The following is a 20,093-nucleotide window of genomic DNA, read 5'->3' as shown; positions in this document are numbered from 1 at the left end:
TACTTACTATTTCTATTACTTATCCAATCTAATTTGATGTGTACCTTATAAAGTGTTACAAAACACAAACAAGTCTAATGAACTATGGCCCAGTAAAACTATACCTTTGTATGACTCAAATTGGGCCTTTTCTTTCTGCGTCTCCAAGATTTCAAGCTGCACACCAAAAGTTTTAAAATTTCAATTTTACCCTTCTGAAAATAAATTGATTATGATGAACATTGAGTGTTGGATTTTTCGATACATTTGTGTTGCTTTGTGGCTGGTGGTAGTGCTAGTTCGTTGGTGGTGCGAGTTTTTGAGTTTTTCTCGTCTTGTATTTTCAATTTGAGTTTCAAATTTTGCATTATGGAGACCTTTTGTATTTAGAACTATGTTGTGGAATCACAATTTTTGAAAACAAAAACAATAGGGATGAGATGAAGAGACACTACTGAGTCATCACCAAGTCGCCGAAGACACCACCAAACCATCACCAAGCCGTCGAAGACACCACCGAATCACCACAAAGTGAAATGTGCCTCACAATTCCTATGCGATGAGATAAAGTTGTTGTGTGTAAGGAAAGGCAAAGAAATGTAGGTCTATGGTATGCATAAGGAAGAAGAAGAAAGAGTGTGGGTAGTATGTTTTAGGGTATTTTAGAAAATAATAAGGATAATTTGACGGTTGCATAACATTATGGGGTGCAGGAAGAAAAACGCAGAGGTGCAGAAAGAAACTCCCCAATTATGTCTTATCTTTTTTGGGGCACCCATGCCAGGCTTTTGTTGTGATAAATTGCCCTATTGTTATAAACCAAAGTGTTAGAAATATCTTATTTAACATATTTTTTAATATTTTTATTAATAAATTTTTAAAATCATTAATTTTTCGGCCTTGCATTATTTTTATGAATCTTATTTATAGTTTATAGTTTTCACTAATTTTCTATTAATAAATTTTTTTACAAAATATGTTGGAAAATATATTATTATTGTTTATTTTATTATAATTTTTATTTGCATAAATTTAACATTTATAAAGTCTCCTTATAAAATATTTCATGATCAGTTCCTGTTATAAAATCTATTTGGATAAATTTTCAATAAAAAACTTTTAAAAGAAAATAATGACATTCTTTATGATTAGAATTAGCTTATCCAATTGAATAAAAATTGTACATATAAATAAATATAAACTATGTATCTTTTGATGCACTTTTATTCTTTTTTATGTATTTTTTTGGTATTTATATGTCGCAGAAGTGGATAAATGTTGGTCTAAAGATCATTTGACTAACATTCTAAATGTAAAAAAAAATTATAAAAATATTTTGTTCAATGTTTTGTACCACTTAGTTCATCATTTCAAGTTTAGATTACAACACATGTACCTCTATTCTTTAATTCTTAATCACAAAAACTCAAATCACAAATATTTATCCAATAATTATTATATAATTTCAAAATAACATAGACTTTGAAAAGATAATTTGCAAGGAAGATATTACTCAAAAGAAAGTTCAAAAACACACAAATTTAACAAGAAAACTAGTAACCTCTCACTTTTCAAGACCTAAGAAATGAAAATTAAGCCAGGGAATGATTGAAGACCAAACTAGCTATTGAAATAGTAACAACTTTTTTTTCAATAAAGGATAATTGAATTGACAATAAAAAAAAACATGAATAGAAAACAAAGTTAGCACCCAATTTATGTATAAAATATAATTATAAGAATCTTGACATTCTTGATGTTTTTATATTTGATGCACTTGAAGAAGCTTAGAATGAATTGAGTTTTTACATCTTTTATTGGAAACTTGGTTGAGTTTTCTTGAAAGATATATGACCACCTCGAATGGAGAAAGATTAACTCAAGATGTTACATTTCATGTTATTAATTGAGTTAGAAGACTACTTGCGAGTCTTTAATCAATATTTATTATGTTTTTAGAGGATTAGTTTGATAATAGATACAAAAGCCATGAATATAGGAGAATTATGTTCTTGTTTAAATTGGTTTGATATTTTTTTGTGAAGTTATGTTTCAATTTAGGTGTAGAAAGATTGTGAATGATTATTTTGAAACTAAAAGATATTTGTGAGTGGTAAAATGTTATTTGATAAGGGTTATTAAAAAAAAAACATCACTTTGATTTCTAGAACTTGTAGCTAGATCATTCACAATTGTTTTTTTTTATACTGAGATAAATATTTTATAAGATATAGTTAGTTGTTATATTATTTCTAAATCTCAACTAATATTATATAATTTTTAAAAATTTAATTTGTTTTTCAACCGGTTTTAACCATAACATGTATATATCTCTTTATTTCTACCTAAAATTTTAGGTAATTTTATTAAATATATTTGTTAATGATTAATAAGTCCTAAGTTATATTCACTTTTAATATAATATAAGAGATCCAACTAATTAGGAATAATAAGTTTGATGAAAGTTGATTTAAAGTTTGAAGATAATATATTATAACAAAATATATACCTAAAATTATTTAGTTATATATTTTATATTGCAAGGATGAATTTATTTTATTTTATTATAAAATAATAAAAATTATGATAAATGGTTTTAATTTTTGAAAAAAAGGTAAAAATAAATTATTTAAATATAAGTTAAATACTTTTTTCCTATTATGATTATTTTTTCAATTTCATTTTGTGAGATGTATAGTGACCACACACTACGACACTGACTGACCGTTATTATTTTTTGTTTTTGAATTGTATGGTAACAATGTTATTAAATTGCGTTACATGTTACATCCCTCAACAACCCAATTTTAATTAATGACACGTCTTACTTATTGGTGATTGTGTTACCGTTATTATTAATTTGACAGAAAGAAATATATTAATTTATTTAAAAATAAATAAAAAATTAGAAATATTTATCATAGTAGAATAAAATTAAAAAAATGTTATTTAATTTAAAAATATAAATGAAAATGTTAACAAGGAAAACAAGTTGTAAAAGATTAGAGTGATGAAACCTTGGATTCGGAACTGTGTTGTGTGAAGTATCTAAAACACTAGATGTAGGGTTCAGATGTCAGAGAATTTGAACAAAATGACGAAAGTACCACTGCTGACTGCCATGCTTTGGTTTGGTATGTTGGTATTTAAGAATTGAAAATAGCAAAGTTTGGGAATTTTACAAACTTGAAAGAAAGCAGAGCAGAGCAGATACACAAAGATAGTCATCACAACACAATAACAGGTTTCATTATGTCTCAGCTTAACCACACGGTGAGGTTTTTTCTCCTACCATTTTGCCTTTTGTTCTATGTAATATCTTATGTTCTACTTTTTATTCTATCTGCATGAACTAAATCTTAACATGGATGAAGCCCATGGGAAAGTTTACTTCCTAAGAAGGTTAATTTTTTGCCAATTAAAGGATGGGCAACAAATTCAGTATTTACTGTTCAGGTCCAGCAGATTTTGGAGTTCACTCCATTTCTACCTGTCAATTTTAAAATCACAGGTCCAGATTCCAGTTTTAAAATCCCAATTTGTGTGTTAAAATGGTGGTTACCAGTTCTTCCCGATCTATTGAATTATAAAAGAGTTTTGTTTGAATAGATGCTACTTAACTGACTGCAATTACAGCGCATAAACTCCAAAAAACCTTGAGGTTGTGGGTTCTTCATCCACAATTATAGTTGTGAAAAACTCTTAAAAATCTTGAGGTTAATTGGCTGCAACTATGGTTGTGAAAACTCTAAAAGGTACTGTTATATGGTGTAATGCTTTTTATAACCTTTGTGGGTGATACAAACCATGATTTGATTTGGGGGGACATGGTTCTTCTATTGATCCATGATAAATTGATTGAAGAAAACCACCATTCTTGATTCCAGTTAAGGTATGCAAGGGTCTTTATACCATGTTTTTGATGAATGACTTTTTTACAGCCAAAACCCATTGATTGCAGGACCTGCATTTTGTTATTGATTGAGTACTAATAGTCCCATGAAGAACCCATGAATGAACATAAGAGATTTTTTGAGAATCTGAAAGTGGTTGAACCAAGTGTTGTTGGTCACTTATGTTATTAGTGCTTTACTTTTTTTATCAAGTTATTTTTTTCCACATCATGTTCTTTTATTGTTTCAGCAGAGTCTCCGTGATGATATCAGTGAGAGATCTAAGATTATCAAACAGCACGAAGATAATCTTAAGTTCCTTAATTCTCAATCAAATCAGTTAGCTGAATCAATATTTGACTTGCAAGGTATGTCTAGAAATCAATCTGGTTTTTATTTTTACTTGTTTATCAAGGTAAAGTTGGGATATGAGGGGAGAAAATAGAATTTTAGATTAACTGTTCAATTTAATACCGCATCACTCATTAGTTGAGTGAGCCACTTTAATCAAGCTTTTCTTATTTAACTCACTCCAACTTTTTTGGCTAATGAAATTTGTAGTGAGTCTTGCAAAGTACCATTCAAACAATGTAATTACTTCAGATAGTGGAAATGGTGCCTTTCATACTGAAGAGGAAACAATGGAACAGATAATGAAGAAAGAAAACACTGCTGCTGGTGTATTTAGTTGGCTAAAAGGTAATGCTCAGACATCGAATTTGACATTAACAAAGGATGTTGTGGGAGTTGTTGCAACCCTTGGCAAAGTTGAGAGCGATAATCTTAGCAGGTTAATATAATTTATTTTATTTTATTTTCAATTTTTTAACACCCATCTGTCTACAACAGACAATATCTCTTGTGGTCTCATTTAATTCCCCGATTTTAAAACACAAGTCTCGTTGTTCTTCATGTGCTAATTTGAAATTTCCAAGCACACCATTACTCTGGGTATGAATCTTAGAACTTGAGAAAGAAGCTTCTATTGCTATTATTTAACCAAAAGAACTTTCAATTTTGTCCAAATACAGGATCCTTTCTGAGTTTTTGGGCTTGGAGAGGATGCTTGCAATTGTCTGCAGTTCCTATGAAGGCATTAATGCACTGGAGAAGTATGATACTGAAGGCTTGATAAACTGTAATGCTGGATTGCATGGCATAGGGTCTTCAATTGGAAAGAGAATTAATGGCCGGTTTGCTGTCATATCTCTTGAAGATTTAAGGCAAGTTTGACAAATATGTGAATTTTCCTCCTGTAACATTTTTTAGCAGCATAGGTTCATATAAAGAGAGATAGACACAAAGATCCTATTTATGGTTAAATTTGTGCACCATGTGCTGGGAATTTGTGTCTATTATTCTCTTTATAAGATGTGAAAAACTCACATGTAGTATCCAACTCTTACATGCATATTTTGGTGGTAAGGTTGAAGGGAAGGAAGAATATATTGTGGGTTCAAGTCCCTCTGCTAATAAAATCTGACATATTAACAAGTCGCATTTCCTGTTTAAAAAAAAAAAAACTCTACCATGCATAATTTAGAAGGAAGGTGAACCTTCTGTTGTTATTGCAGACCCTTTGTTGGAGGTTTGGTAGCAGATGATCCACAAAAGAAGTTGGCTCTTCCAAAGCCAAGATTACCTAATGGGGAGTGCCCACCTGGGTTTCTGGATTATGCAGTGAACATGATCCATTTGGATTCAAAACATTTATCTTTTCTTACTGACATTGGGCATGGTCTTAGAGAGACACTGTTTTATGGACTTTTTTCTCGCCTGCAAATATATAAAACCCGGAACGAAATGCTGCTTGCTCTCCCATGCATTTATGATGGAGCTTTGTCATTGGATGGTGGGATGATTCAAAGAGGTGGTATGTTTGCTCTTGGTTGTAGGTCAGTTTCAAATTAAACTTCCACTCCTTAATATATCTTTGATTTAGATGATTTTTATAGTTCAATTTTGTTCGTTTCAATAGGAGAATTTTATTTAGTTGATACTTCATCCATTTGATTTGTATCTCCCAATGAGAGAGATAATGACATATGCTCTACATGATGAAAAATTATTTTTTCCTAGGATATGAACCATATTTGACAAATCTAGCTGGTAGTTGAATTTTTTTAAGTTAGTTTACTAAAATATGAGTATTTGATGAAACTATCGGTTAAAGCTGCTAATAAAAGTAAATTATACATAATAGACACGTTAGTATGATATTTGATATAAATTAATTTTTATTTTTATTGATAAAATATATTTGAGGTAGTTCTAGTTTTAATTTCTAATTAACTTTAAATTATTATCATCTTTAATTTATAGATAGATTATTTTAATTATATATGTACTGCTTTCAATTGTCAATATTTTTCATATTGTGTATTTATTATTAAATTTATACCATATCTTGCAATATTTTCTATTCAAATTTAAATAAAGTAAAAATAATGTATTTTTTAGATAGAAATTAGATATTTAAAATAAAGTAAAAAAATAGAGTTAAAATGCATAATGTAATTCGAAAGATATTTAAAAATCAAACAACTATATCATCTATCAACATAATGGATTGAACTATAATCCTGAAATAGTAGAAAAATATTGTAACTGATATAATGGTTGAAATAAATTATGTAATATAAAGAGTATGCAAGTGATAATAATAAACTCATTGTCCATCATGGTCAGTATTTTATTTAGTAAATGATTCAAAATAATAAATTTTTACCGTGTGATAGAAATTAAAAATAATAAAATCATGTCTTATATAGGAAAGTGTAAAAAAAGAGATTTAATAAATATTTAAAGGAAAAAATAGGAACAAATATTAAAAATTAGAAGTTAGCTTATAAGAGAAAAGATGAAGATGAGCAGTTGAATAATTTCCAATAATGGTTGGCAGATAGAACTACTTTGTTAAGACTTCCTTTTTCTCCTCATTTGACAATCATTTATTTCTTTCCTTGATTAAAAGCCTTCTTTTCTTTCTCTTGCTTTCATCTAAATATTCTTCTGTAATTGGAGGGCTCACCCTTAATATATATTTTTTGTCTTATTATGAATGAAATTTCTCACAACACTCTCCTGCTGCAGGAAAGATGTAGAAGTGAAATTTCCTTTAATTTCTGGAGGATCTGATGTACCGTCAAACTACATTGAAACTGAAGAGACAGTGAGGAAGCTGAATTGGGAAACCTCTAAACTTAGTGCGGATAAACACAGGGAGCAGCAGTTATTGGATTATAGAAAAGGAAATCTTCACTAGGCAAACCTGAAAAGTTACTTTGCAAGACATGTTAACAACTAACAAATCACATTTAATTGTGTATCAGCTACTAGTTGTGGACCTTAGTTCACTAGGAATATGCCAAAAAGAAAGTAGATAGGTGTTCATAAATAGACACAACACAGTGAACTTCTTTATGTAACCTAAACAAGTAGCTATGTTTGCTTACATCAGATTCTTAATTGCAGTCAGGAGAAACCTTGGATAGTTTAGTTTTTATATTGAATGATTCAACTTGCTGAGCACTACTACTTTCTTGAAAATGAAATGTGTTAAATGAGCACAACCGAATTCTTATGTTTATAAGTCTTATCTTCCAATTTCAAGTAGTTCACTGATTAATATGATGTAACATGTGGGACTTTCTTTCAATTGCTCCTGTGGACTACCAACAATGAGACTCTTTTAAGGTAGTCATTAGACTTGTTGGTGCACAGCAAAATGTCACACAAGATGGTCAGGAAAAAAAATTCATCTACATCACCTCTACCCACAATCTATGTTTCACTTAAATTATCTATCTTCAATCAAGTCTAGTATTCATATAATCGTTCCAGAAATTTTACTCTTTAGTGCAGCTCAGTTGAGACACTGCTACAAATTAAGCTAGTGTTGACAAGATGTACATCAGTAGTCTATTTTAGATTTTTTGATAAAATTAATTTCAGTAAAATCGATTTCTAATTTTGATTTAATTAATTGCAATCGACTTCTTTTGATAAAAAAAAGTTTATGTAAGATTAGTTTTATTCTGAAAGTAAATTGAGGAAAGACAATTTTATTTAGTTGACAAAAGAACTATTTCTAGAAGACAATAAATAATTGACAAATTTCATATCCAGTCATTTGATATTTTTTCCCAAAGCAATTTCACAACCACACACTATTATGCACAGTCTACAATGGGTACGTAATTCAAAATTGGTAGAGTCCTATCCTCGGACTCTAAATCAATTAGTCAGTAGTTTGAGCAAATTAAATTCATCAAGGGCATCTTCACTAAATGAAGTAGCTATATAAAAATAAATAAAGAGAGGCTGTACCAATTCCTGTAATTCAAAGACACTATCTACGAGTTACATAAATGTCAAACTCACTTGTCTGGCCTAAAAATGTAGATTTCTGTGTCCTGGTTCAAAATACAAAGCATGTTTTTGTACAAACTTACTAGGTAGGGGGAGGGGTAGCAGCCACAATACCAATTTCTGTAGTAGGTGTGTTCACATCCTCTTCTGCTTTCCTCTCATTAGTTTGCTTGTCACTTCTTCTCCAGCAATTTTTAGAAAGATGTCCCCTCTTGCCACATACATTACAGGGTATACTCCTGGCATTGATTTCTGGCCTATTCCTGCACATTCCTAGAGGCTTATAGTCAACCCTCCTCTGTCCACCACCTCTATTGTCCTGGTGAAATCCCACACTGTTAGAATGTTCACCCACTCGTCGTACTCCACACCGAAATTCTTCCTCTACCTGTATACATTCCATTAACTTCCAGAAAGGTAGATATTCCTCACGCAATAACTTCATGCAGAAGTTCTTCCACGATGGTGGAAGCTTTGAAATGATGACATTGACATGAAAGTTATCATCCATGAATATTCCAGAAGCAGCAATAGAATCTGCAATGCCATTTAGGTCTCGGACTTGCTCGCTCACTGTTTTTTCATCAACTATCTGAAATTCAATGTACTTTTTCACTATAGATCTCTTGGTTCCAAATTCCTCAGAGAGATAAACCAGATTTAGCTCTTCCCACAACTCCTTGCTGCTCATTTTTCTGTCCGCATACTGGTTGAAAAGAGGATCAGATAAATGGCTCAAGATATTACGAGAACACACTAAATCATCATTCAACCATCTCCTTTCTGCAGCCTTGGCTGTGACAAGGTCTTCAGCCTTTGCACCTTCCCCTAATGCAGCATTCGGGCATGGTTCAATTAGCACATATTCAATCTTTAATTGTTTCAATAATAATGTCATCTGCTGAGCCCAGAATTGGAAATTCTTCCCATCAAAACGGACAACTTCAATAGGGACAATAGGCTCAAGTGGAGGAACAGGGACAACAGGCTCAAGTGGAGGAACGGGGACAACAGGCTCAAGAGGGACTGAATTTGACCCATCTCCATTTTGTTTACCATTAAGCTCCGATCTACATTGTGTTGATTGCATATTCTAGGTTAGACTAGCCCACAAATAAATGTTTTCACTACTGTTAAAAAACAATTTTTACCATGCATTTATCTGCATGATTAAACACCAAGAAACATGTTTTCCTTCCAGCAAAGTAAGCAGTAGGTATTCAGAAAAATGCAGAAATTTCTCCAACTAAACTTACAAGAAAGAATATCATAAATTCATATTTGGTAATATACCAAGAGAATAAAAACAAAAAAAAGCATTCTGCACATATGCACTCAGCAATTTCCACAACATAACATTTCAATATTCAATATCAATATCATTGGAAGCCATGACCTTTTATGTTATCACATAGCTCACATGTCAGCATTGCATACCCACCTTATCCTTCCTTCCATCTTTATGATAGCTTCTTCTATGGCAGGAACACTCTTCTTGAAGATTGACCATTGTTCAGAAGGTAAACTTATACCTAAAATAAAATTCAGGAAAAGGGACATGTTTAGTTTCAAAATTCAGATTAACCAAGTTCTCAGCAAAACAGAGTCACATAAACTCAAGTAATTATCCTCAAAATCTAAATCAGACCTCAACTCAAATCCTCTAATTTATGCATGTAGCAGCTGGCAAAACACAAATACAATGACAAGGATGATAATAATATCTCATTAGATGACTTAGTTACATGAAAAGTGATATCATCAGATTTGATTAAAAGCTTAAATCTCAAGGTTATTATTGACCATGAGATTCTTTAATATTATTTCTTCTAATGTGATTCTCAGACTCCACCAATTTTTCAAGAACAAGTGATTTACTCTCCTCATTTAGTCCTAGTGGCTTTCTTTAGTCAATTTCACCTAAGAGAGATGTAGTGTTATTTAGTCCTAGTGGCTTTCTTTAGTCAATTTCACCTAAGAGAGATGTAGTGTTATTGGTATCTGTGTGCACTAATCATAATTGACTATGAATGAAATTAATCGATTAATTGGGAAAAGATAGTGTACCGTTGTTCATATCTTTCCTGTTTTACAAAACAAAAGGACATGGCTCCCACACTGACTATAATTGATTTTGTCATTCTTCTCAACAATAGTCCCACTAATATCTTACCCTAAGCTAGAAAGATACAAAAAGCAGAGATTTTTAGACTATAAAGAATGAAATTAACTTGTCATAAACTACTGATCATGGCCAACTTACAAACACATAATTTAAAATTCCAGCAACATTTACAGTGTACAACAGAAAACAGCAAATTCACAAGACCAAACAATAGATTATGTAATCACCTTTAGAACCAGGAACTAGTTTTCCATCTTTCATATAAAACTCCCTAATTGAGACCAGTGATACCCCTTTGAATGTTTTCACAGCCACGTTCCTCCTGTCTGACAGCTAGACCAATCAAACAAAATTTAAAAACATAAATTAAACACTCATCAACAAGTTTGTAAACTTGACTTGTTCCCTCCATCAATTACCCAGTCCATAGGGTGCAGAGGAACCTAACAGAAATAATCTAGGGCTTTTATGAAATATGGAAGAAGCAGAACTTACATGACAAATAACGCTTTCAGGATCTTCCCTCCTAAGTTTCATCACCTCCAAATCTTCGTTGGCCTCAACGACATTGTCCTTCTTCTCCTCCGCCTTTCCATTGGCCATAACGGAGAGAAGATAGGACTCAACGATGCTTCTGACAAAGTGTTTACTGGTGGGGTCAGAGAGGTCGATTCCGAGTCGGTCCGAGGCAGTGAGTCGAATGGTGAACTCAGTGGCTTCTTCCATGTTGGATTTGTTGAGTATGTCCAACACTGTTTCCTCAATTTTTCTTTGGGTTTCTGATTCCATACTCATAAACTTAAAACAAATTAAAAGATCAAATGTCACCCAATATGTGATTCAGCCCCCATATATACTGTGGGAGAGACTGAATATTAAAAAAACAGAAAAAAAGGATATTATAACAAAATTTAAGGTTCTACCGAGATTTGAACTCGGGTTACTGGATTCAGAGTCCAATGTCCTAACCACTAGACCATAGAACCTTATATTCAAGAAATATGTAACATTCTATATACTCTATTTCATTATCTTCCCCTGATACATTGCACACAGTATAATAAATAAAGTTTACACTATTACTTGTCTATTTGTAGATAGACAAGTTACATGTATCATGTTGCATAGTTTTAGTCATGAGTTTAATATTATAACTAGTGAAAATAATCAATTTAAGATAATTTGTATTATTATATAAAATAATACCTCTTTTTATTTTTTTAATTAAATAATCTATCTTTTTTAAAAACTAATTTAATAGAATAAATAAATAAATTTTCTTTCTTTAAATTTTTTTAACTGAAAATAATCATTACATATATTTTTTAATATTTTTTTATAAAACTATATTTTAATATTTTAAATACTATTTTTACAATATTTTAAACCATACAAAAAATGCATGTGTTTTACTAATAAATAATATATATATATATACATATATATATATATATATATATATATGTAAAGATACTTATTTATATCAATGTATAGTATATTGTTCAAAAGTAAAGTCAATATATAAATTTAAAAAATAAAATTTTAATATTAGTCTATGTTTCAATGAATTTTCAAAATATCTATCTATAATATTTTATAGTAGTAATTTGTAAGTTAGATTACTTTTTAGATTAATTAAATTTGTCTTTATATTTTAATAAAAAAAATATTTATTAAAGTTCATATGAAAAAAACTTTGAACAAAGTGTAATTCATTAAAGAGATTGAAAAAAAAAATAGTATAGTGCCGGTGGTATCAAAATCTCTTCTATGCACATATATTATTTTTTATAAATTTATTTTTTTTCATAATAATTTTTTATTTTTAATGAAAAATACATAATTTAATTTTTAAAATAATGAATTTGATAAAAAAAATATCATTTATTTTATGAAAAAGATGTAAGAATGGTTAGATATGCACAAGATGCGTCATACTATTGGTGAAAAGGCAAAGACGGAGAACAAGTCACGAGAATCGGGAAACATGAAAACAATAATTTTAGTAGGAAGATGATAATGGAGAACATACTGAGATATAACTTTTTGTAAGTTTTAGTTTGATGGTAGGTGGATGAATCATGGATGACCCATGTTCTCAAATGTTCAGATCAAATTCAAAATCAGGTTTTAGAAAGAGTTGGATAAAAATATTAAATGAAAGAGTAAATAGGAATGGATGAAAAATATCCCCACTTGATTGTTCATAAATAATATATCAATGTATTTCTATAAGTTTCTACAAGACCAGGCTAATGTCATCCTTTAGACTACTAGGACAAACATGAAATCTAAGGAAGGATGACATGCATGCAGAGTTTGGCTTATGTGTCTATCTTTACATAAAAAAAATAAGAAAGTGACTATTAATTTATGATGTTTAGGGATATTTATGACATTTAATCACTAATACAAATCAATTGGTCAACATTAACATGATTCTTTTTTTATGTTATCGTCGAGTTTATTGTTTAACTATCAAATTATAATTGTTAATGCATTCGAAATTTTATATCGATTAGAGATAATGTTGATTTATATAAGTAGTGCAAACTTCACCTTACATACTGATTCGGTAATATTAAGTTATGTTTAAAGTCAACTTATTAAATCATTGAAATTTATGCTAACACAAGTTTGTGTTGAACATATCTAATCATATACATGAATTGACAACTTTAACCTGTGTTAAAAATTTCACTTCTATTAAAGATAAATTTGACAAATTCATGTTTTAAGATAATATTTAAATTTCAAATATTATTAAGAAGAAGTTGTAAGTATTTTTTACAAGGGTATATTAGTTGCAGCATCCATTTCAATTAAAAGTCTTATTTTATTTAATTGATAAACCAATCTTATAACTAAATTTTGATTTGCATTGTTAAGTTTAATTATTAAATGTAAATTATTAATTAATAAATAAATATTGTAAAATAAACATCAACGCAATTATTTAATTTTTAAGGAAGTTTGCTATTATACTTTTTGCTGCAAAATAACAAACATTTAAACAAATCAATTATGATGAGTGTTATTTATAGATTTTTAATCCTTTAACATTTTCTGATATAAAAAATGTTGGACCAAGAAACTACATGTAGTCTAAGAATGACTTCTTTCACATAATGTTGCTCCAACCTTCTTTTCTTTTATGTCTTGCTTATTTTCTTTTATGCCTTGGTCGAATTTAACTATGTTTTATAAAAAAATTGGTCGATATTTTTAATGTCTTGCTCGAATTTAACTATTTTTATAAAAGAATTTATTAACTTTTTAAAACAAATTAAGACCCAAAACTAGTAATTAACAAAGAAATACACACTTTTACCATTTGTATATTACTGAAAGAAAATTAGTGTTGTTACACAAATTTTTTAATTGTTTTGACCTGAATGATTTTCATTACTAAATTCAATGCGTTATGTTATTTACAACCCATGCCTCTAAATAATTTACTAGATAAAAGAAAGAAAGCTTTTTTTATCTTCCAAAAAATGTAACAATGAAAGCATCTATTTAGGCATTTCATTATTTAAATTGGTACTGGGATCTATTCACAATTTGAATTTTCCCTGTAATTAACACAATTTAATCCAACTCAAGGTTGTGATATTTGGTGGTAACTAAGTAATAGAAAGTGGTAAGTAAAACATGTAAATTGTTATAGTAACATTAATAAACGAGTGTGAAGATACTTGTGCAGTGCAGTAGTAAAACACAAATAGATTTGCAAAGAGATGGTAAAGATGGTGTGATGCCCTACCCTACCCTACCCAACTCAACCGTCCTCATAATTAACTGTTGTCACTATTTACAGTTTCTAACAGTAACAACCATGGTCACAGCAGCGACCGCCTCATCATCATTTATTTATTCTCTCTTCCACAATCTCTGCACTCTCTCACCCCCGCAAACTGCAACCATGGAAGTGAAGAAAAAAACCACAAATGGCCTTCTCTTCCTGTCTCTCGCCCTCACCCTCTCTGCCGCCGCCGCCACCACCACCTCCCTCCCATTCCAACTCCAAACCCAAACCTTAACCTTGTCTCTCCACTCCCTCCCCCACTCACCCACCCTCTCATGGCCCCAAGCCGAAGCCCTTGCAGAACCCGACCCGGAAGAAGCTCTCTCCCTTAACCTCCATCACATAGATGCACTCTCCTCCAACAAAACCCCGGAGCAGCTCTTCCACCTCAGACTCCAACGCGACGGCAAAAGAGTCCAATCCCTACTCACGCTCGCAGCCCTCAACAGCAGCCACGCGCGCAGATCCGGCTCCGGTTTCAGCAGCTCCATCATATCGGGCCTAGCACAAGGAAGCGGCGAGTACTTCACGCGCATAGGCGTGGGTACTCCCGCTAAGTACGTCTACATGGTTTTGGACACCGGAAGCGACGTAGTTTGGCTCCAATGCGCCCCCTGCCGCAAATGCTACACCCAAACCGACCCCGTTTTCGACCCCACCAAATCCCGCACTTACGCCGGAATCCCCTGTGGAGCCCCTCTCTGCCGCAGGTTAGACTCTCCAGGCTGCAACAAGAACAAGGTTTGCCAGTACCAGGTTTCCTACGGCGACGGTTCCTTTACATTCGGCGACTTCTCCACCGAAACACTGACGTTTCGGAGGACAAGAGTCACGCGCGTCGCACTTGGCTGTGGCCACGACAACGAAGGACTCTTCATAGGCGCTGCTGGTTTATTGGGCCTGGGCCGGGGCAGGTTATCGTTTCCTGTCCAGACCGGACGCCGGTTCAACCAGAAGTTCTCTTACTGCCTCGTGGACCGTTCAGCCTCGGCCAAACCATCCTCCGTTGTCTTCGGAGATTCTGCTGTTTCCCGAACCGCGCGATTTACTCCTCTCCTTCAAAACCCTAAGCTCGATACTTTCTACTACGTGGAGCTCCTCGGGATCAGTGTCGGGGGCACGCCGGTGCGTGGCCTCTCCGCCTCGCTATTCCGCCTAGACTCCGCCGGTAACGGCGGAGTCATCATCGACTCGGGCACGTCCGTCACCCGCTTGACCCGACCCGCCTACATTGCCCTCCGAGACGCGTTCCGTGTGGGAGCCTCGCGCCTGAAGAGAGCGTCGGAGTTCTCGCTCTTTGACACGTGTTTCGATCTGTCTGGGCTCACTGAGGTAAAAGTGCCGACGGTGGTGCTGCACTTCCGCGGTGCCGACGTGTCACTTCCAGCGTCGAATTACTTGATTCCGGTGGATAATAGCGGGAGTTTCTGCTTCGCTTTTGCGGGAACCATGAGCGGTTTGTCCATAATTGGTAACATCCAGCAACAAGGATTCCGGGTCTCATACGACCTGGGGGGTTCGCGGGTCGGGTTTGCTCCGAGAGGTTGCGTTTGAGTGGTGGGAACTGGGAACAACTCATTTCCCGTGTTTTCTAATTATTAATATGAATTATTGCTAGCATCGTTTTTTATAATTTATTTAAGTTTTATAAAAAGGTTAGATTAGAGAATGAAGGCAAGATCTGAATCTAGATCTGAAAGAGGAACTAAGATGGAACAAAATGAGAATGTTTCTATTCTGGTTTCTTTCTACCCTTAGCTACTTGACCCTTGTTGTGTTTTTCATTTCCAATTAAATACACCAACTACTTCAATTTCGCACAATCGGGATAATCTTGTCTTTTCTTCTCCTCAAAACTCAAAACTCTACCTACCACTACCAATGCAAATGCCATTAGATATTTTCACATTTCACTTTTTTCTGTTTGCATCATAGATGAAGCGCCTGTTGCGCATCTAACTTCGATTCATTCAACCTTTTTACGATTATTCTTTAATTCAAAACTCATCTCTTTTATTCTATCCATAAAATTATCATCTCAATTATTGATACACTAGACTAAATTCACAGAATTCATCGATATAGAATCTCCCAGATAAATCAAAAGAAATAAATTGTGGAAAGACACACGTACGGAAGAACTGTCATTTTCTTATGTTGGGGTTCCGTACGATCATGACATGTTTGTCATTAGGAAGATTTATTATTATATTTTTTATTTTATTAAGAGAAAACAAGTTATGTAATAAATAATATGTTAGTTTTACATTATTATTTCATTAAATTTATGATAAATTTATTTATTTTATAATTACATTAACAGTGATATATATATATATATATATATCTGTCTATTTTTATGTTTCTATGACAATGATACATAATAGCTAAACTCTTTTATTAATTAAAACCATTCATTAAATTAAATCTACAAATTTAAGTAATAAAATAATGTAACATGGTTCAAAAAATCAAAGTTTATACAGAAAAAATATTTGATATTTCTTGAGAAAATTTAGTATTTTGAAAAATGAATGTAATTTGGAATGTTTTCCTCAGGTGGTGTAGAAGCTAACGGAGTATATTTTTTTTTCAAGCTAACACGTGGAATATGTTGTGTGTCTTATGAAAACAGGTGAATAAGGGTGATGTTTAGTCCCCATTCAGCGTGAGATAATTGAATAATGGTGGAAGAAGCACATGGTGTTGCAATTGTTGTCTCGGGTGCGACAACAACATGGTAGGTCAACAATATGCACCGCTAGCATCAACCAGCTGATGCATCAAAATGAAGAGGTACAATGTTGTCAAATGTTACTGTAACTTTGGAAAGAGAAAAGCAATTGCTTTTCTTCCAAATTTATGGATGAATGGATGGAGTCTAGCTGTTAAAGAGGGACTATAAAGTGGAGATGGCACTAACACACACCACTTTCCTTTGAAAATCACAATGATGGTGTGCAACCTCAACCAACCTAACACTGCCTCCACTACCATGTCTATCACTTTAGATATACTTTCTCACTAAAAACTTTCCTTTTTCCAGGACAATATTTCTCTCAGATTTTGGAGACACCTCAAGTTAAATAAAAAGAACACATTAGAATTTAATCATTTTGAAAAGTAATGGAATTTAATTTAATTTTTCAATCCTACAATACGGGAATACGTGGAGTAAATGCTTTGTTTTAACTTATTTTATAATCCTAAAATCTCTGTTCCCCTTGGAGTAAGTTGTACTTTAGAAATATAATATTAGTTTGTGCTAGTTATTCTCATGATAATGTTGCACTTCACTTTATGGATAGAAGTAATTCCTTTTTATTAAGCGTCTGAAATTTATAATGAATAAGTCCTGATTTTTCGTGTTGATTACATTTTGAAGTATGTGTTCATCACAATTTTTTTTATTGTAAATCTATGATGTTCACTTTATTTACTATGGATATAAATAATTTCTTTTTATTATGCGTTTGGTTAAATGGTGTCTTGGCATGTACACTTTTTTTTATTGTAAATTTGTGCTAACGTCACATAAATTGTTGTTCAAACGTGCAACATTTTTTTTATATATTAATAATAAACGAGGTGAATTGTGTAATTTTCATGCAAAATCTCATGATTTGATACGTATCCTAGGAAGAGTCTAATCTTATTCGATTGAATTTTAATTGAGTTTACACACTGGATTTAGATTAATAGGATTTGTGTTAAAAAAAATCATTTTATTTAATGAGTTTTACCATCTTATATTATTTTTAAGATTAGATTTAATATAAATGTTTTATAAAATATATTTTAATAATAATTTCTTATACAGTTAGAGATTCTGTGTTTCCTTTTGAATTGAAGATATCTCTAGTTTAGACAACTAAAGTACGTTAATATTTATCTAGTTGAGACTAATCGTTTTTAATAAAGTTTTTGATACATACATATTTAAAAATCGATTTTCTAAATACTTAAATAACAAACATTTTACATTTGAAAATAAAATTGCATCAAGTGCAGAAATAATGAAAAAAACTATAATCAGTTTTTAATAAAGATGTTTTTTTTAAATCAGTAAAGAAATAGTATTTTATGGCATAAAATCAGGTAAAAGGCACTTAAAACCTTTTACATAAAAGAAAAAGTGTTTATATTATTAAATGTATTTATACGTATAAATGTTTATAGAACTATTTTAAAGAGACAGACCATATTTCTATAACTCTTGTTTATACAATTTTGACTTTATCCTATGTTGTATATTGCTCGAAAAACATAGACAAAAAATACAACATAATCGCATAATATAACACACTACAGTATATTTGATAGACTCTTTCATTATCATCCTATCTAAAACTTTGATATTCCATGTTTAATATAATTTCTTGTATACATATATAATCTCATCAAAAGTGATATATAAAATAACCAAACTGAAATTAAATTAAATATCCTTATCTATATCTTATATAATATATTTAATCAAGCTAAAATTAAATTAAACTTTCCTTAACCATGTCACATGACATTATGGTTCCGTTTGTTTCGAAGTGGAGAAAGGCACGGAAAGATTGTGTGCAATGAAATGCAAATGAATCTACGTAATAAAAACAAAAGTGCACACAAATCGAAAATATTTTTGCATCTAAAACTTTCTTCGCAAATATGCGAAGAAAGTTGTATATTTTTATGTTTTTTAATTAATTAACCTTAAGTTACTTTTTTACCTTTTTTATTTTAAACTTAAATTATTATTATTGTATTTAAAATATAATTAAAATTTAAATATAAATATAAAAAATATAATCAAAATTATAAAAAAATTATTATTATAAAAACATAATTAATCATATTATATATAATAAATTATAAATATAAATAATAAAAATAAAAATAAATATATTTTTTAATAATTAAAAAATAAATTTATATAATAATTATATTAATTAAAAGGAAAGATAAAATAATAATATTATTTAATATAATTTTTTTTTATCAAATATTTATAATTATAAATATTTAAATAATATTTTAATTAAAAATAATTATAATTTATAAATAAATATGTAAGGGCAAATATGTAAAGTTACATTTTCATCAATTAAAAAAAATACAATTTCAATCATACCCATCACATTACTCACAAACTTTCATAAACTTTCCTCACACTTTCCACTCTATTTACCTTAATCCAAACACCCCAACTTTCTTTACACTTTCTCTTCAAATCATCTCAAATCCACTCCCTCCTTTCCACTCCCTCATCCAAACAAAGCCTTTATATAAAAAAAATAATAACACTTTTTATATATATTAACTTTCACAAACCATAATCAAATAAAAAATAACACAAACCAAAATTCATAAAACTAAAATATTTTTTTATTAAATTTATTATAACAAAAAATCTTTAAAATCTTTAATATTCTTAGTTATGATATTCAATATTAGATGTTCTAAATTTATATGATAAGGGTCTATTATTAGTTAATTTGTAAATTCGAAAATATCAAACTTACGTGAACAAACTTGCCTATGATCCAAGTTAGGTCACATCGGTTATATTCTAATTTCTCTAATGAGTGCATCATCTAATGTTTGAGTTGAGAAAAATGTCACAAGTTCTCCGACCACATTATCTATGTTTCTAACCACATTATCTATGTTTGACAAAGTCAAAGTCCCCAAGACAGAGCATGACACCAACTTATAGCATGACCTAGCCACATAACAATAAACACAAATAATATTTATATGTACATCTTAGTTAATTATGTAGATTTGATTATATGACATAACTCTGTTAGTTAGCATTGTAATTTTAATAACTAAAGTGAATATAACAATATACATTCTTATTAAATAAATAAATAAAATTATTAAAATAGTTAATTATATGACATAACTCTGTTAGTTAGCATAA

General features: G+C 31.0%; 3 protein-coding genes and 1 non-coding gene across 6 annotated transcripts; 2 read left to right on the top strand and 2 right to left on the bottom strand.

Annotated features, from left to right (window-relative positions):
* Positions 1 to 3,012: 3,012 nt before the first annotated feature.
* LOC137831908 (protein DEFECTIVE IN MERISTEM SILENCING 3) lies at positions 3,013 to 7,403 on the top strand. 2 transcript variants are annotated; one of them, XM_068639810.2, is made up of 6 exons: positions 3,013 to 3,252; positions 4,126 to 4,240; positions 4,434 to 4,662; positions 4,904 to 5,095; positions 5,447 to 5,767; positions 6,966 to 7,403. In XM_068639810.2, the coding sequence occupies exons 1-6, from the start codon at positions 3,232 to 3,234 to the stop codon at positions 7,135 to 7,137; spliced, it is 1,050 nt and encodes a 349-aa protein (XP_068495911.1). In that variant the 5' UTR covers positions 3,013 to 3,231; the 3' UTR covers positions 7,138 to 7,403. The 2 variants fall into 2 exon arrangements, with proteins under 2 accessions (XP_068495911.1, XP_068495910.1); XM_068639809.2 differs by having other exon boundaries at positions 3,098 to 3,252; positions 4,123 to 4,240.
* A 750-nt stretch (positions 7,404 to 8,153) lies between these two features.
* Positions 8,154 to 11,329, bottom strand: LOC137831907 (zinc knuckle (CCHC-type) family protein). Of its 2 annotated transcripts, none has more exons than XM_068639808.1 (4): positions 10,864 to 11,329; positions 10,596 to 10,701; positions 9,685 to 9,775; positions 8,154 to 9,313 (listed from the first exon to the last, which is right to left on the bottom strand). In XM_068639808.1, the coding sequence occupies exons 1-4, from the start codon at positions 11,161 to 11,163 to the stop codon at positions 8,326 to 8,328; spliced, it is 1,485 nt and encodes a 494-aa protein (XP_068495909.1). In that variant the 5' UTR covers positions 11,164 to 11,329; the 3' UTR covers positions 8,154 to 8,325. The 2 variants fall into 2 exon arrangements, with proteins under 2 accessions (XP_068495909.1, XP_090160179.1); XM_090304053.1 differs by having other exon boundaries at positions 10,596 to 10,690; positions 10,864 to 11,218.
* Positions 11,283 to 11,354, bottom strand: TRNAQ-CUG (transfer RNA glutamine (anticodon CUG)). Its single transcript has one exon. It is a non-coding gene; the product is annotated as a tRNA-Gln (tRNA).
* A 2,664-nt stretch (positions 11,355 to 14,018) lies between these two features.
* Positions 14,019 to 15,999, top strand: LOC137831906 (Eukaryotic aspartyl protease family protein). The gene has a single exon (XM_068639807.1). The coding sequence runs from the start codon at positions 14,126 to 14,128 to the stop codon at positions 15,728 to 15,730; it is 1,605 nt and encodes a 534-aa protein (XP_068495908.1). The 5' UTR covers positions 14,019 to 14,125; the 3' UTR covers positions 15,731 to 15,999.
* The last annotated feature ends 4,094 nt before the right edge of the window (positions 16,000 to 20,093 follow it).

This window comes from Phaseolus vulgaris, chromosome 6 (assembly GCF_051622355.1).
Source record: "Phaseolus vulgaris cultivar YP4 chromosome 6, ASM5162235v1, whole genome shotgun sequence".
Lineage (NCBI taxonomy): Eukaryota > Viridiplantae > Streptophyta > Magnoliopsida > Fabales > Fabaceae > Phaseolus > Phaseolus vulgaris.
The sequence above is the reverse complement of the archived record's forward strand: the minus strand, read 5'-3'. Positions and strand labels throughout refer to the sequence as shown.

Bases quoted from the DNA above. Each gene is read 5' to 3' on its own strand.
- LOC137831908 (XM_068639809.2), top strand. From the start codon at position 3,232: ATGTCTCAGCTTAACCACACG. The intron at 4,241-4,433 runs GTATGTCTAGAA...TGAAATTTGTAG, and splicing joins ATCAATATTTGACTTGCAAG to TGAGTCTTGCAAAGTACCAT. The intron at 5,768-6,965 runs GTCAGTTTCAAA...CTCCTGCTGCAG, and splicing joins ATGTTTGCTCTTGGTTGTAG to GAAAGATGTAGAAGTGAAAT.
- LOC137831907 (XM_068639808.1), bottom strand. From the start codon at position 11,163: ATGAGTATGGAATCAGAAACCCAAAGAAAAATTGAGGAAACAGTGTTG. The intron at 9,776-10,595 runs GTGATTACATAA...ATTTTATTTTAG, and splicing joins ACTAGTTCCTGGTTCTAAAG to GTATAAGTTTACCTTCTGAA. The intron at 9,314-9,684 runs GTGGGTATGCAA...AACACAATGTAG, and splicing joins AAGATGGAAGGAAGGATAAG to ATCGGAGCTTAATGGTAAAC.
- LOC137831906 (XM_068639807.1), top strand. From the start codon at position 14,126: ATGCCCTACCCTACCCTACCCAACTCAACCGTCCTCATAATTAACTGT.